At 53.0% G+C, this 17,329-nt stretch overlaps 1 protein-coding gene across 1 annotated transcript in view; it reads left to right on the top strand.

Moving 5' to 3' along the window:
• GRHL3 (grainyhead like transcription factor 3) overlaps positions 1-13,368 on the top strand; it is a 34,034-nt gene extending 20,666 nt beyond the window's left edge. Inside the window, exons 9-16 of the mRNA XM_061186992.1 lie at positions 1,255-1,413; positions 2,004-2,082; positions 2,204-2,337; positions 4,041-4,075; positions 5,446-5,534; positions 6,360-6,445; positions 8,957-9,021; positions 13,228-13,368. Coding sequence (XP_061042975.1) covers positions 1,255-1,413; positions 2,004-2,082; positions 2,204-2,337; positions 4,041-4,075; positions 5,446-5,534; positions 6,360-6,445; positions 8,957-9,021; positions 13,228-13,342 — 762 coding nt within the window. The 3' untranslated portion in view covers positions 13,343-13,368. The remainder of the gene's footprint in view (positions 1-1,254; positions 1,414-2,003; positions 2,083-2,203; positions 2,338-4,040; positions 4,076-5,445; positions 5,535-6,359; positions 6,446-8,956; positions 9,022-13,227) is intronic.
• The last annotated feature ends 3,961 nt before the right edge of the window (positions 13,369-17,329 follow it).

The following is a 17,329-nucleotide window of genomic DNA, read 5'->3' as shown; positions in this document are numbered from 1 at the left end:
GGACTGAGGGAGGAGCTGGGGCCTCCAGTTCAGGGAGGGGGGAAATGAGTTTCGTGGGAAGGGAGAGGTGGGTTTCGGTTGGGATTTTCTCACAGCCTCTTAAGCCCCCAGGCTTGGGTCTTTCTCAGGCGTGAGCTGGGTGGGGGCTGCATTAGGGCTGAGCTGGCTGAGGGGGAGGTATGTCTGGCATGCACCTGTGGGCCTGGCCCCCCCAGCCAGGGAAGGAAGGGGGTCTGCTCAGGTACCACACCCCACCCCCACTTGTGCAAGTCAGGGTCATTTCCAAGGGAAATGCCGCAAAGAACAGGGGCCAGCCTGGAGTGGGGTCTGGCCTAGTGTCCCACGGAGGAGTCAGCAGTAGGCAATCGCTAGGTGAGCTTGCCAAGAGATGCCCAACTAAGACTGACCCCAGGCTGCCATCAGCTGCACATAGGCACATGGGTTGAGACTCCAACTGTCCCACTTACAACAACAGTTACAAAATATCCAAGCCCCCTAGGTGTTCTACCAGCCTCACAGCCACAAGAGGTAGGTTTAATTGTCCCCATTTTGCAGATAAAGAAACTGAGGCCCGTGAGATTAAAGGACTTATCCAAAGCCACATGGCTTGAGTGGCAGAGGTCTAAGTGGCCCGATGTCCAGGCTCATTCCACCATGCCACCCTGCCCAACTCCCTGTGGAAACGTTAGCAAGTCACATCCATGCTCAGAGCCTCCATTTCCTCAGCGGTACAATGTGGGTGACTGGTTCAGCTATGGCTAGAGCTGGTGGTTGCCGCGCAAAGGGGCAGTGTCTCACTCTCTGTGGCCCAGGGCCAGCAGGAAAGTGGTCTTCTGGAGCTGGCGGGGAGGGGGATTTGGCCCTTCTCTACCTCCTTGCTCTGAGTTGCAAAGAAATGGGCTCTGGATTTTAAGCTCCTAAAGGACCCTTGGTCTCCCTCCCAGGGTCTTGATCCTTTGGGCTGCCCTTGGCAATCTAGTGGAAGCTGCATTGTCCACTGATGAAGACCTGAGCTCAAACTCCGGTTCCCTTATACATTCCCTCTGTCGCCTTGGGACAGCTGCCACCCCTCTCTGAGCATCAGTTTCCCCGTCTGTAAAAGAGAGGTGGTGATGTTTGCCTTCCAGGGGCGTTGTGAAGTTAAGGGTGCCCACCAGGCACACAGTAGGCTCCATAATTATACAGGGTGGTTATGGGACAGCAGGCCTGGTGACCTGCATCAGCTGTTTAGCTAGCTCCCTCATCTGTCCCCAGGTGTTTATCGGCATCAACTGCCTCAGCACAGACTTCTCTTCGCAGAAGGGGGTGAAGGGTGTCCCCCTGAACCTTCAGATCGACACCTACGACTGTGGCTCAGGCACTGAGCGCCTGGTACACCGAGCTGTCTGCCAGATCAAGATCTTTTGTGACAAGGTGGCTGCGGTGGACCCTCTGCTGGGCCCTGGGAGGGAGAAGGGCCAGCCCCCACCTGTGCATCCTCCCCAGCCATTCTGGGTGTGTCTGTCTCTGTTTCTTGCTCTCTGAATGTCTCTACCTGTGTGCTTGTCATTTGTCTGTCTTGGTTTCTCTATGTATATTTTCCTCTGCTCTCTGCATTTCTGTCTCTCATCCCTTCCTCTTTCTGAAGATCTCTTTCTAGATCTCTGTAAATAGTTCTCCAGGTTTCTTTTTCTCTGTGTCTGTCTGTCTTTTTCACATTTCTCTTTCTTCTTATCTCTCTCCGAGTCCCTTTCTCTTTGCTGTTTCTCTCTCTGTTCCTCTCTCCCCACACCCCTCTGTCTCTCTCAATTTCTTCTTTCTCCATCTTTCTATTTCTCTGTCTCTCATGGTCTACCTGACCTCAGGGCTGGGCTGCACTGGGCTGGACCCAGTGCTGGTACCTTCCCGTTTCCTGGTCTCACTCTGGGAAGAAAGCAACACCAGAGGGCTGGCCCACATTTAAGAGGCAAAGCAGCCAGCCCCTCCCGAGACCATTGGTGACCCCTTTCCCTTATCCCCCACAGGGAGCGGAAAGGAAGATGCGGGATGATGAGCGGAAGCAGTTCCGGAGGAAGGTCAAGTGCCCCGACTCCAGCAACAGTGGTCAGTGGGGATGGGTCACAACGGGGCTGGGCTGGGGTGAAGGGTATCGGAGACTAGAGGGCAGTGGTCGGAGGCGTGAATGGAGGGACCTCAAGGCACAATGCCTTCCTTTTCCCATCAGGCGTCAAGGGCTCCCTGCTGTCCGGCTTCAGGGGCAATGAGACCACCTACCTGCGGCCTGAGGCAGACCTGGAGACCCCACCGGTGCTGTTCATCCCCAACGTGCACTTCTCTGGCCTGCAGCGCCCTGGAGGGGTGAGGGTCTTGGGCTGAGAGAGGGTTGTGGCCCCTGGGTGGGGCTGTCTTAGCACAGACCTGCTACTCGACCATTACAGGCCAATTTAGATGTTGATAGGTCTTGATATCATCAAATTATCTTTAATGAATCCCAGGGGACTAAAAAAATGTATATATGGTCATATAACTTCAGTGACCTTTTCTACTGAAGAGAAGAATGTTAATAAAGAAATGGACTTCATACCCATCGAAATGTTCACTCCTGGAGCACACACAGGGCAGGTTTCTAATATCTGAGTCCCAAGTTAGACTGTAGCCACATCAAAGCTGGGTGGCTACTAATCGTCACAGCGACACTTGTGAGCGCTCACTTTACTCCAGGCGCTGCTCTAAGTGCTTTCCATGCGTTATCTCCTTTAGCCCTCGCTACCTCCCTGTGAAGTTGATAATATGATTCTCCCTGGATTCATGGCATGGAGATTGAGGCTTTGAGACCAAAATTACATAGGACGTGGCAGAGCCAGGATCGGGACCCAGGCAACCTGGCTTCAGAAACAGTGCCCGTTACCACGAGTTACACCGCCTCTCAACACAGGGAGCCATTTACCAAGCACCTTGACCGGCCAGCGGTGCTGGGCCCAGCCTTTTGCTGCATTGTCTCGTTTCCCCCTCACCTCACCTGGGCAGCCCAGCCCAGCCATCCTTTGAGGTAGAGACTGTTATTCCCATTTTCCAGGCAAGGTCACTCAACAAGTCAGTGGCAGAATCAAGACCCCAGAGCCTGTCTGTGAGTTTGCTTCCATATTAAACAACCTGACTGTTGCCTTCCACTGAGCTGCCACCGTTTAGGTGGGAATGTTTGCAGAAATGGCCCTCGGTGTACAGATGTGTTCAGTGCAGTGACTTCAAACAATAAGATAGATTATGGTGCTGAAAGAGCAGCCAGTCCTGAGGTCAGCCCTGGCACACGTTCAAAGCCTTCTCTGTGTCCGCCACACCACCTTCACTGCCCTGAAGTAGTTCTGTGGCCCCCATAGCACAGGAGGCTGCATTAACCCACTCTCTCTCCCCAACCAGAGGCCTCAAGTAGGGAGATGACCACTTGGGCTCAAAGCTCCCTTGTGGGAGGAAGAAGTGGGGCACCAGTGCTTGTACCTGTGAGCCTGAGAGAGGGGACCAGAGGAGCGGGAAGAGCAGAAAGCCCGATTCTGAATCACAGTTCTGCCTCCTGTGGCGTGTTACCCCAGAGACTCTGCCCTCTCAGGGCCTGGGTGCCTACCTCATAGGACTGGTGATGGCTGCTCCAGGGAGCACAGTGCCAGGCGCACATGAGGGTTCAAAAAGACGGCCTCTTCCCCTTCCACTTCTTTTGCCTCAGCTCCAGCTACCTAGTTCCCAGCTGCAGGACAGCCTGCAGTTGCAGCCCTTCTGGGCACGCTGGGGCTCGGATGGGACTCACTGAGTCTGCCACCCTTTCCTTAGCACCTCATGTGTTCATTGAGCCCCGACTCATCCAACTGGGGCTTGGTGCTTCCTTTCAACCCAAGGTCTCAGCTCACTTGAGGGGACACATCTGCGCAGAAAGAATGAGCTAGAAAGCCATGGAAACTGCATTCCCCCGTATCTCCCCACAAAGATGGTTCATCCCAGAAACCTGCAGCAGCTGAGGGCTACTCTCATCTTCCTGTATGTGATGGCAAATGTCTTTCTCTCCATTGCAGGCAGTGCCCTCAGCAGGACACGGCACCTCCAACAGGTACGGAGAGAAGCAGCCAAGGGCCTCGCCTCCCCGCCTGTCCCCCCTTCACTGCCCGTAAGCTCCCAGCCTGCGCTTCCCTTTGCTGTCCCCCGAGCCAGAGGCCGGGCCCGCAGGAAGCAGCCTTGAGACTCTGCCCCCAGCCCCCAAGCTAGACTCATGCTCCTTGCTCACTGAAATTGCCTGAGTTTTTATGGGTTTGTTTTATTTGAAAAGTTGGAGGATCTTTGGCGAGACACCTGCTTGTAAAATGGGAAAGAGAAAGCCTCTGAGATGGTGGTGCAGATTCGGAGAGTAAGGAGGGGAGCTGTGTGGGAGGACTGAGGGGAATCAACCCCGTGTCCCCTCCCCCCCACACCCACCAGACTCCAGGAGGCCAAGGGGGGTGGCCAGGGCCCCTTGGCCCTTCAGCCTAGGATGGACCTCCACGTCCTTCCCTCTGTCAGCCACAGTCCCTTCACCTCTTCAAGCCTCAGCTAGAAATCTGTCAAAGGAGGAAAATGGCCTCATGAGGATGAGGCAGATATGAGAAGCGGCATGTAATAGAATCTTTGTAAATGGGAAAGCACTTTATGAAGATCATGTATTGTTGGTATCAGTCTCCTCCTTTTTTTTTGCTTTTTTAGAAGAATAAACCCAAAATAGTAAAAGAATCCCACATGTTAAACATTGGTAAAATGTAAAGAATAACCAGAGTAGGTCAGCCAGGATGATCAGGAAGGCCTCTCTCAAGAAAGAGTGAATTCGGGAGAGCCCCACAGGTGAGTCAGTCTCCTCCTTATAAACAAGAAGTACTTTTCATAAGGTTCTTTCACACCAAATTATATCACTTATTACCTCACAACAGCCCCAGTGAGTCAGGCAAGCAGGGGTTATTGCTCTACTTTATAGATGAGGAAACTGAGGCTCTAGAGGAAGTGAAATGACTTGCCCAAGGTCACACAGCTTTTAGGAAGCAGAGGCAGGCTGGAAGCTAAGTCTGACTCACTCTAAAATCCACAAGCCTCCCTCCTCCCACTGACTCACGTCCAACTCGATTCTTTCAAAAAAGAATAATATTGATGATGAAACAATAGTCCATATTTATGGAGGGTCTACTGTGTGTCACACACTATTCTAAGAGCAGCGTGCATTATCTCCTTCAGCCTCACAACTTTATGCAGCACCCTGCTATAGATGCGGACACTGAGGGGCTGTCCCCCTGCTAGGGAGGGGCAGGGCTGGGATTTAAACCCATGCAGCCCAACTCCAGAACCTGCTCCTGTAACCTCTGTCCCACTGCTTTGTGCCCACCCTCATAGGGTCTTCTTCACCTCTGGGGCCCCTCCGACTCTGGGTTCCTCACAGGCCTCTCCCTGCCATCCCCACAGGCTGCCTCTGAAGCGTACCTGCTCACCCTTCACCGAGGAGTTTGAGCCTCTGCCCTCCAAACAGGCCAAGGAAGATGACCTACAGAGAGGTAGCCTCACTCCCACCCCATCTGTCCTCTGATCCCACCCCCAGCCCCCCACGAGGGCTCCCCAAAGCCTCAAACTGATTCTGGTCCAGGCAGCCAGGGCAGCGCCCACTTTACTCCCTGGAGTTTGGGGCTGGGCCAGGATTTGAGTGAGGGGGTGGAGCGGGTAAGGAGGGCATCCAGGGTGCTTGGAGAGACAGCCACGGCGCTGGGGGGCTTCTGCCTCTGACCTTGTTTGAACGTGGGCGTCCTGGGGCAGCTGGTAAGGCAACAGGCTCATGATGTTGGGCAGGTCCCCCCCACTTTCTCTAATGGGGGTAGGAGTGGGGTGGGTTTTCAATACCTGGCTTTCTGTCTTTGACACAGTAAGTCTGTGACTTCCTGAGAGAGGGGTGCTGTAGCTGACCATCAGGAAGAAACCAACCAGCAAGTAAGATCAAAAGCTTCCAGCAACCTGGAACTCAGCTTTGCACCCCACTTGGTGTTATATCAGTACTGCCCACAACAACTCTGTGAAATAGTGGGTGGAGCTGCCTCCATTTTCCATCTGGAAAAAATGAGGCTCAGTGATACTAGAAGAACTTCTTCAGGGTCACAGAGCTGGCAGGTGGCAGAGCAGGGATTCAAACCCACCAGAATCAGCAAAGTCTGAGCAAGTGTGTGGGACCTGCAGAGCCAGGTGGGGTGTTTCCCAGCTGGGTACAGACCCTCAGCAAGGACTTGCTCTTTTTGCAGAAATCAATCTTAGGTTACAAATAATATTTTTTAAGATTCTCCCACCCCCAGATGTTCCCTTGCACCACTAAAAGCCACCCCTTTGCTTCTCAGTGCTGTTGTACGTGCGGAGAGAGACCGAGGAGGTGTTTGACGCCCTCATGTTGAAGACCCCGGACCTGAAGGGCCTGAGGAGTGCGGTAAGAGGCCTGTGGACGCCGCCCTCCCTGGCCGTGGCCGCTCCGCGCTCCGCGCTCCCATCTCCCCCGACTCTTCACCGTAGAGTTCCGATTTCCCACAGGAGGACTCTGGGAAGGAATACGCTGGAACGCTGGCTTTCTGGTGGCCCATCCGTCCCACCCATCTGAGGGCGCCTGTGGGGCCCGGCTGGTGGAGGTGTGCCTCTGAGATGTTATCTCCCAGCCAGAACCCGGGCTCCACCCTGGGAGTCGCACACACCATAAATCCTCCTTAATCTGATGGCTGCTGTCTGACAGGCCAGAGCTTTTTGTTGGCTTTGCAAACCTGTCTCTATTTTAATGGGAATGAAACCCCAAAAGGCCAGGCCCCAGAGATACCCTTTTTTCTTTCCCAGAGGGCCTCATTCCTCCAGCTTGTGGTTGAACGGGGGGCGCTGGCTGGGGCGGCTGAAGGTGGTGTCTGGGCAAGGAGACCTTCCCCAACCCCCCAAACTGCCAGAGAGCAGGTGAAACAGCCCTGAACAAAATCCACAGCAGCTTTGTGGTTCAGCTAAAAACTGAGCAAACACAGCCTCCGCCGGGGCCAGCTGTGTTTCGAGGTCGAACCACACAGAAAAGCTGGATGGTTCTAAGATGTCAGGTTGGGGAAGGGAAAATGAATCAAGTAATAACATAGCTACCTTTTATTGAAGACCCACTGTGTGTCAGGCATCTTGTCAGGCATGCTGCATTTGCTAGCTCACCATATTCTCTTAACAACCCTGAAAAGTGGGTACTATTAATGATCTCCTCATTTCCCATAAGGAAATAGCCTCCCAGAGGTCAGGTGACTTGCCAAGGTAACTAGAAGTGACAGAGCTGAGGTTCCAGCCCAAGCTCTCTCCACTCGGCTATGTTATCCTGTTCTCTTCACACAGCATCAGCCCTGCTTGGCACCAGCCCCAGGAAGCTGGGCTCACAAAAGGCCATTAATGTCACTAGAATATAGACTCAGAATCTTTGGGTTGGACAGTACCTTAGAGGGTCAGCTCCCCATCTGGTGCCCGAGCTCTCTCCTCAGTACCTCTTCCAAGTGGGTGCCCACTCTTGACTTGCATACTTCAGGGACGGAGAGCTCATCGCTTATGGGGCAGCCATACAAAGCAGCTGTCTTTGTACAACATATAGTTAGAAAGCTCCTCAATTCCTGCTTAGACTGACTTGAGATCTTCCTGATAGCCTCTAGCCACACTGCCTGCGATTAAGATAAGTAATCTAAGAACTTTTCTTGCCTGGAGACATCTCTGTCAAGGCAGAGACCAGTTGAGGAGCTGAATGGGCTCCTCTTCCTGAAAGGCCCAGAGAGGACCACCTCAACCTGAAGCTTGCTGCTTGCAGTTCCCTGCAGCTCCAGGGCAGCCAGTAGTACTAACCAGCAGCATTTGACCGAGCTTTCCCCAGGGATGGCGCTGGGCCGGGCCCTTGACATAACCGTCTCAATTCCTGTGCAGAACCACCTGTGTGTACATCCTATCATGACACCCATTTTACAAATGAGGAAACTGAGGCTCCATGAAGTAAGGTGACTTGTTCAGAGTTCTGCAACCCCAGGTGGTGGAACTGGGACCAGACCAGTTCTGTCTGCCCCACAGGAGACTTCAGGAGGTCTGGGGAGAAATGGGCTGACTCTGTGTGAGCTCAGCCAGGTTGCTGAGGCCTCTGAGCTGCAATTTCCTCACTTGTAGACTAAGCTCCAATGTTCTGGGATGTGATGGGGGCAGGAAATCTGGGTTCTAGGCTAGGCCTTGGGTGTGTACCTTATCTTCTTCAGTCTCGGCATCCTCACCCATCAAATGGGGTGAATAATTCCTGCTAGAAAGGGTGAGTGTTTGGGTTATCCACCCCTCCGCCCCTCACAACAGGACAAGAGCATCCCTGTTGCACCACTTCTGAAGTAATAATGACCATTTATTTGAGTACTGACATTTGTTTAGTACGTACCAGGAACTGTCCTAAGTGTTTTACATAGACCAATTCATTTAATTCTGTCAACAACCCTATGAGCTAGGCACCATTTCCATCTCCACGAGTGGTTTGCACAGCTGGTCAGCTAGCTGGTGAGTGGGGAGCCCTCAGCACTGGAACAATCCAAACGTCTGATGATAGGCAAGGATTGAGGGAAATGGCGGATGACCTTTGGAATAGTTTACAACCACTAAACATGCTGTTGGTCAAGAGTTTGTTGTGATATGGGAAGGCTTATAACATACAATGATAAGTAAAACTATCTACATGGGATATAAAAATACCCGTGTACATGGCCAAAAGACAGGAAGGAATACACTCAGATGTTATTAGTGTTCATCTCTGGGATACAGGATTATGGATGAGTTATAATTTTCTTCACTGTATTTTTCTACAATATGGGTATATATTACTTTTATAATCAGGAAATTAAAAGTCATGATAGAAAAGACTGGTATAAACCCAGTTTTGGCAGCAGATGGTGAATCTCCTGTCATCCTCTTCCAGATCTCTGAGAAGTATGGGTTCCCTGAGGAGAACATTTACAAAGTCTACAAGAAATGCAAGCGGGGGTAAGTGCCCAGCACAGCTCTCCCTCCTCACACCCCCACCCTGCCCCTTTCCCTCTAAAACGTTGGCTCAGGGAGCTCCCAGCAGGTTCGCCCCGCCTGGCAGAGGCCTGCTGCCCGGAGCTGAGCTGTGTTTGTACTTGGCTTTGTGGAGAGGTAGAGGCGATGTGGAGTTGGGGTGGAGAGCGCCCTATCAGGCCAAGGCCACCTGCAGAGACCAGACACTGATCGCTGTTGGGAAGGAAAGGAGTGGGAGACAGACGCAAGGGTCTTCATACACCACCTACTCAGGGGGAGAGGGAAGCACAGGGCCACATGTCAGAAATAACCAAGGTAACCAAGTCATTTGACTATAATAGTAATGATGATAGTGACTGTCATCACTTAACCACCTACTACGTGTCACATACTGGGCTAAGCTTATCGCACTTAACCCTCACTGCCATACCATGAGGTAGATACCGTTACACACATTTTACAGATAGGGGAGTTGAGGCTCAGAGGTGATAAGCAATGTTCAGAGGGGCAGGAGCAGTGGAGTAAAGGCACAGAAGCAGAAGGGCCCAGCAAAGTTGCTACCGGCTGAGTCAGAGGGTCCGAGAAAGAAATGGCTGGCGATGAGTCTGGGAAGGGAGTTGTGATTGGACGTCATTCTGAGGGAGCCCAGCCAGGGATGCTCCACAGGCCTCCTCCATCTTCAAGTCTGGATGAGGCAGGAGGGAGTAAAGCTTTACCTTCCACGGGGCCGGGCAGTGACTGCCACCTGCCACGGGCTCCAGAGGATTAGTGCTAAGGACCACAGTAGCCTTTGCTCTCTGCCCAGGAGATCTCTCCTTGGCAGGGGTGGCATGGGGGGGGGTGGAGTTGGAGGGCCACGTGGTGACGGCCCTCCCAGGCTTCCACCCCCGTCAGAGCCAGTGAGCCGGGCCTCTGCAGCCCTTGCTGCCTAGGTCACTTCAGCAGCCCAGCATGGGGGCCCCTGTGCGGTGAGGAATCGTGACTGCCTTTCCCTGCCTAGAGGACCCTGGACTAGGGCCCTGGGAAGCCCCCCCCCCCAGCCCCTCCCCGCCCCCGAACAGCTCGGACTGACCCTCCAGCTCCGGACTGCCTGAGACTCACTCTCGCTACTCTCCGCGGCTCTTCCTGGAAGGTGCTCAGGGTTTGCCCTGCGGCTACTGCCTGTGGCTCTTCTTTCAGGGGACTGCAAAATGAGGCATGTTTTGTACTCAAGCTGAGGGCCCATCCAGTCAGGCCCAGGGGCCACCTCCTTCCTCACAGACAGGCCTCCTTCCCTCCCCTTTGGCTCCCACCCAGCCTCCCATAGAAGGGCCGGCGGTGGGGGGAAGGTGTGCAGCCCTGCAGCCCCTGGGAAAGGATCGTTTGGTTTTGGTTGTATGAATGTCTAGGGTTCTTTGTGTATTTTTTTCCTTCCAAGTTTCGGTTTCAAACTGGGAACTGGAGCTCACATGCTCTGTGGAGCGGAATCCACCTCATAGCGGAGGGCAGGCTCTGCTTTGCCCAGACAAGCCCAGCCCCACTTCCCCTTTGGTGCCAACGCCCACACCCCCTGGCTGCCACCCCACCTGCCACCGCCGTCCTCTCTTACAGATCCCACCTCAGGCTGCGCTGAGGGGCTGGGAAATGCCTTGTGTATGATTGCGTACAAAGATGCCCCATAGCCCCACTGGCTGAGTTGCAAGTCTTTCCCTTAAGCCCCAGCCAGATATTTCAACTATAATTATAATAACTTCCATTTGTGGAGCACTTCCTACATGCCAAGCGCTGGGTTAAGTAACTCCCAAGCATCATCTCGTTGACCATTTGAATTTGGTATGATTATTTCTACAGATGAGGAAACTGGGGTTCAGGATAGTCCCAGGGTTACAGAGTTAGTAACTGGCCGGAGGACTCATGGCCTGTCTAAAGCCCATGCCTGCACCCACTATTTTATCTTGCCTCCTGCTTGTTGCCTTAACCGCTAAGCAATGAGCAAATAAAGGCTGTGGCCAGGCCAGCAGATTGATATTTGCCCAGCTCCATAGCCCAGGGCATCACCCAGCGGCCCTTCAGAAGCACCCACACCCCATACACACCCCAGCTATGAAACCTCAGGCCTAGGATTGTCTGCGATGCCTAAATGAGAAGAATTCCCAAAAAAACCTGTTGGGAGAGCAGAGGCAGGCTCATTTGCTGCTTCCCTCATCTGAGGAACAGGAAATTGTAATCACTGGCCTCATTTATTTTCACAGAACCCTCCACAAAGTCCTCTGGACAAGGTAGATACAATCAGCTTTACAAGCACCACTGAGTATGCTTGAAAGATTAACAAATACATTGTTTTTGCTGGCGGCTGGCCAGGGGTTCTATGCGAACTAGGACAGAAGACAGCCAGAAGCTGGCAAGTGACAGGAGGCCCACATTCTGGGACAGCGGTTCCTGACAAGCCCCTGCCTCTAGGGCCCGGTTGTCATTGACCTCTGAGAGGAAAGGGTCTGTGGGCCTGTCTGGGATCCCCTGTGCTCCGGCATGCGCTCTGGGCCTTCTGGGAGGCCCTGCCTGAGCGTAGGCCTTCAAGTTAGTGCACGTAGGGCACTTACTGCCTGGCACCTAAAGCACTCAGTAAATGCCACTATAGGAGACTAAAAAAAGCACCGACACTGACAAAGCGCCCACCCCTCTGCCCCAACCCTGGTCTCCTCTGGTCTGTTCCCAGCCGGCAGCTCCCAGACAAAGATCCCTCTGTGAAATGAAGGAACTGCACACAGGACCCAAGGAAGCAGGATCTTGTAATTAGATGCTGGCAGTCAGCACCCAGGCCTTGGAGCCTGAGCCCAGACCTCCTTCCAGAAAGCAGCAGCTGCTTGACGCTACTGCAGAGACAACTGGACATGGGCCGCAGGCTTCAGCCTACTGCTGCCTCCATTACGCCTCCTGATCTGGGGGATTCGGGGTGGGGGGACAAAGCCACTGCCTCTCCTGGGGTCCCCGGGGAAAGCAGACGGCTGGCTACCTGCCAGGAGTAGTAGTCTGGGATTCTCACCGCCCTCCTTCCTGCCCCATTTAAATAATCTTGCCTTATCTTGAACTCTCCCCCAGCCCTGGATTTTGCCTTCCTTTTATATGCCACTTCCTAACTTATAATTATAGGGTTTTGGGTTTTGTTGTTGTTGTTCTTCTAAAAAAAGGATGCAGTGGAAAGAGACAAAAGTCCAGATTCAAATTCCAGTTCTGCCATCTCTTAACTGTGTGATCCCAGGCAAATGACTCTGCTCAGCTACCCCATCTATGAACTGGGGTGATACGGTTATAAGGATCCATTCTCCCGGGCCCTAGTAGATTCAAAACTCCTGGAGGGCGGGACCTAGGGTCTCTATGTGGCCCTTGTTTTTGTTTGGAGCAAGGTCTTGAACATGGAAAGACCTCAGCAGATGCTGGTGAAGTGGATGGAGGGGTGGATGGAGGAAAACACCCGCCCCCATTACAAAGAGGAAGCTGCTGTGCTCAGGTCAGGTCACAGCCCGGTGGGTCCTTCACTGGGGAGGCAGCTCCTAGAGGGGTGCCCTTGGCTACACTATGGCTTTGACCCTCTGCAGAGGGCCACACCCACCGAGGCTCTGTCCCTCTCAGGTGGGCCCAGGTCCTTGCCTGAAGACTGTGGGGGGAGAGACAGCCAAGCTCCTCAAGTCCACGATGCCGTCGCTGAGATTTCAGCTTCCTGGGGTGAAACTGAGGGGGCCTTGCGTGGCACCTGCTTGTGGATCAGGCGGGCACATCTGAGTGACACATCGCAGCCTCCTGTTGAACCCAGACCTCACGGGTCTGCCCGCCACGCCTCCTGCACTTGAACTCACACGCCGCGTCCGAGGGCTCAGTCTGGCCTGGTGACTAAGGCGCACTGTGCTGGTTGCTCAGAAGTGTCCACACTCGTGTGTGTGAGGAGAGGCAATCTGGTGCAGTAGGTGGGCGTGGCTGCCAGCAGGCCTGGGTCTGAGTCGGGCTCGGCCACTGGGGAATTGTGTCCTCCCCTGTAAAGTGGGACAGTAAGTGCCCACCTTGTGGGTTGTTATGAGGGTCAGAGAGAAAGTCCAAGAGGTGCCTGAAGTGCTGGGGGCGCCCGATAGGTAGTAACCGTCCCTGTCCCCCTTTACTCAGAGGCCCTGCAGACAAGGGGCCCAGCCCACTCTATGCACGCCTTCTCTTCTCTTCCAGAATCTTGGTCAACATGGACAACAACATCATTCAGCATTACAGCAACCACGTCGCCTTCCTGCTGGACGTGGGGGAGCTTGACGGCAAGATCCAGATCATCCTTCAGGAGCTGTGAGCCCTGAGCCTCCACAGCCTCACACCTCTTGAAGTGGACTCCAGGCGAGGAGCCAGCTGGGAAGTGGCCCCGCGCCACACACAACCTCTCCGCATGCCTCAGTGCTGTTACTTGAATGCCTTCCCTGAGGGAAGAGGCCCTCAAGTCACAGACCCACAGACGTCAAGGCCAGGAAGGGACCTGGGAGGTGTCCTGATCCGAACCTTCATCTCGTGCTTGAATCTATTCTCTGAACTTCCGGCCAGAGCCTGCCCAGCCAGAGACAGTGTCATGTTGCTTAACAAGCCCAGCAGGCTCTTTCCTCCTCGGAAGTCCTTCTCTACAGCCCCTCTCCCGCAGGCTGCCGTTCGGATGGGGGAAGTGGACCCTGTCTCCCCAAGCTGACTTGACTCTTCCCGTTCTTGACTCTTCCGTCAACTTCAGACCAATGAGTCCTCACCCTTCGGTCAGTTAGTTAACTTGAAAACACTTGATTTTCGGTGCAAATGACTTTTAAAAGACACTGTAGTGGATATACTCTCCTCATAGACGTACTTCCTCAACGCTAGACAGCAGCAGAGCCCACCGACTGGAACAAAGTGGCCTCGGTGTAAAACGACCGCCGTGCCTGCTCACTACTGTATACATTTCTTATTTACAGTTTTCATTTATGTTTTATATATATATAAGTATATATTGTATATATATGCAACATTTTATATTTTTCGTGGATACGTTTTTATCATTTCAAAAAATGTGTATTTCACATTTCTTGGATTATTTTTTTTAGCTGTTATTCAGTTATGCATTTTGTATACTCGTACGGTATTTAGTAATAAAATTCTACGTATGTATTACTTCAAATGCTACACTAGTTCCTTTTGTGAAAGTCTTCTAGAAGGAGAGGGTGAAAGTAAACAAGGCCTCTCTCCTTCTCTATCCTGTAAGTGGTTTGCCTCGAACTTGAAGGGTGCTGGTAAGTGCTGGGCCCTGGTGAAGCAGAGGTGCCACCATGGAAGGCGGCCGAGTCCTGATGCCCAGCCCGTCCTGTGTGGCCTGGCCTGTGTGGCCTGGCCTGTGTGGTCCCACAGGCTGAACGTTATGACGTCAGGACCACTGACTCTGGAGAGGAAGAAGTCCCAGGATGCCCTTGCCAAGGACCTCACAGCTGGGGCAGTGGGCAGAGCCCAGGGCCGGGAGCCGTGTGACCGCGCTCTCCTGCCAGTTCTGCCCCCATGCTCTCGACCAACTCACTTTTCCTGTTAGTGGCTCCTACCCGCTCACAGACGCGATCCAGCCATCTCCCCCTGACTCTGAGGTCAGTGACGTCCTGTCGGTATGTTGGAGGGAGTGTTTACACCGCAGGAATTGACAAATGCTACAAATCATTGCCTTATTGCCCCTAGAGAACAAATGGCAAATCAGAGCTTCCTCCCTCCCTCGTCCCTTCTGGCTGACCAGCACACCACCAGCTCTAGTCCTCAGCTTCTTTGGCTGTAAAATGGGCGCGGTCTACATGGGTCATCAGGTAGCTATCATCTTTGGAGCCCCAGGGTTCACCGGTGGGTCTCAAAGGCCCCTACAATGTGGGGGAGGGGACAGCAGGCAGCCCTTGGGCATCCTCCCCAGACTCTGTCATAGCAGCTCTGCTTTCCTTCGTTTACATACTAAGATTTCTCGAATTAACTTTTGTCTGAACTAAACTTAAAAAAAGGAAGTATGAAAACCGTGGATGTCTCCAAGGGCCTTCCGGCTCTGACAGGAGGTCTAGAGTCCTAATTCCCAAGGCCCTGTGGCCAGGACTCAGGTCAGGCAAGTGAGGCCCTAGCCTCAGGCGCAAAATTAAGAGGAGCCAAAGAGCGCAGTAATCAAGTTAAATCACAGTCCGATGCAATGCTTTTTGAAATTAAGGCCAAAAAAACCATGATAAAATATCAAAACTTTGACATGAGGGTCAGTATTACTGATGTTTCCTGTGGCCTCTGACTCCAATACAGCTTGCCTGGCACCGCTGGAGCGACCCCATGGAGCACCCAGAGCTGCTCTGCCCACTCCGGGCCTCGCTGCTACGTCACCCTGGGTGCCGCGTGAGGGTGAAATGGCAGAGCGTATGCAGAGTATCAGCACGCGGCCAGGCACGCAGAGGTATCCCGCGTCTGTTCGTTTCCTTCCAGAGCCGCCAGAAGCAGGATGGCGGTCTTCTCAACCTTGATTGCACATGGGAATCACCTAGGCAGCTTTTATCCCCACTGCCCAGACCACACCCTGCAGCAATTAAATCAGAATTTCTGGGGTTGGGGCCCAGGCCTCAGTACTTTTAAAGCCCCCCAGGTGATTACAATGTGCACTCAAGGTCGAGAACCACTGCGCTATGCCCGTCGTTCCATAGGCCTTGCTGCCTTTGCAACCTGCCAGTGTCTGGCGGGACTAATGCACACAGGGAACTTTGGGGACCAGTGCAAAGCCTGCTGCCGAGCTCAGGAGCGGGGCCTGCAGCTCCACATCCACCTCCACCCACAGCCTCCAGCCAAGATGCCAGGGCCCATTTCTCTCCCCTCCACACGAACAGACAGCAGATGAGGCCGTCAATGCCTAGGAAGGCCATTTGGACCTCAAGCAAAGAGAGCTCTGAAAGCCTTGAGGAAATTCTGCCCTGCCCTCAGAGAAGGTCGGGGAGCAAAGGGCAGCTCCTGAGCCCGACAGCAGCCATTCCGGGGTTGTCCTTCTCCAAAGAGTGGAAAGGTGAAAGGAGTGAAGGTTAAGTCCTTTCCAAATGGGGGTCACTGGTGGCTGGAGGAATCGCCATCCCCTGCCTGCAGGTAGCTTTGCACGGTAGACAGCGAGTGAGTGAGGGGAGAAAAGGATGGATGAGGAACGCAGGAGTGAGGGAATGAACAAATAATGAGGAGAAAGAAGGAGGGAGGGAGGGAAGGATAAATAGGTCGACAGGCAGATGGATGAACACATGGAGGGCCAGATGAAGAGTTCAACAATTAGGTGTATTTACTAGACCTTTGCTGCTCTAAGTGTGGTCCACGGACCAGCAGCATCCGCATCACCTGGGAGCTTGTTAGAAACACACCTAAAACTAATACAACGTTATATTTCAATTATATCTCAATTTAAAAAAAAAAAAGAAAAAATACGTAGACTCTCGGGCCCCACCCGAGATCTTTTAATAAGATCTCCAAGTGATTTGCATGCACATTAAAATTTGGAAAATACTATCAGTACATCCTAACCCTAACTAGACACTTTGCAATCACACCAAGAATGTTAATAAAGATACCACTGCCCAGACCCTACCTCAGATCAGAACTTTGAGGGTCGGGCCTGGGCAGTCTCTATAACAGCTCCCGAAGTGATCCTACCATACAGATGGGGCTTGAGAACCACAGGGCTGGACAGAGCTGTGAGCAGCCTATGACATCTTCAGAGAGGCTGGGTACAACCCAGGCAGACCCTCTGAGCTCAGGGCCTCAGCTCCAGCCGTGTCTTCTATGGAATACCCCGATTCCGACTGGCCAAGAGCAGCCCTGCCATTCTCCTCCCAGAGTCTCCGCTTTCCTGACCCCGCTTGGAGGGGTTTCTATAGAGACGGTCCTCACCTGCTGGTGCTCAGCCCAGCTGCCCCAGGGAGGAGCGGCCTGTCTTGTTTTCTATGCAGTCCCTCAAGCCTCTGCCTGCAGTGATCCCAGGGCTGGCTGCTTCCAGCCCAGTGGCCTGCTAAGGTCTCCTAGGGTCAGAGGGACCTAAAAGCCAAGGCTTTCAGGTCTGGCCCTATTGTCAAGAGTCTGGGTTCAAAGAAAGGTGCAGCTTCAAGTGTCAGCCTTAAAGGGGTCTTCCAGAATTTCTAGCGCCGAAGTGGACAACTGATGGTTAGCAGAAGAGTTTCCTTTAGCCTGAACAAAAAATTTTTAATTGAAATATGGTTGTTGACATCTCCAATCAAGAAGTTTCACATTTTAAAATTTCCCAGGTTCTTTTGAAAATCTGCGGATCTGGCAA

Source organism: Eubalaena glacialis, chromosome 3, assembly GCF_028564815.1.
Source record: "Eubalaena glacialis isolate mEubGla1 chromosome 3, mEubGla1.1.hap2.+ XY, whole genome shotgun sequence".
NCBI lineage: Eukaryota > Metazoa > Chordata > Mammalia > Artiodactyla > Balaenidae > Eubalaena > Eubalaena glacialis.
The sequence above is the reverse complement of the archived record's forward strand: the minus strand, read 5'-3'. Positions and strand labels throughout refer to the sequence as shown.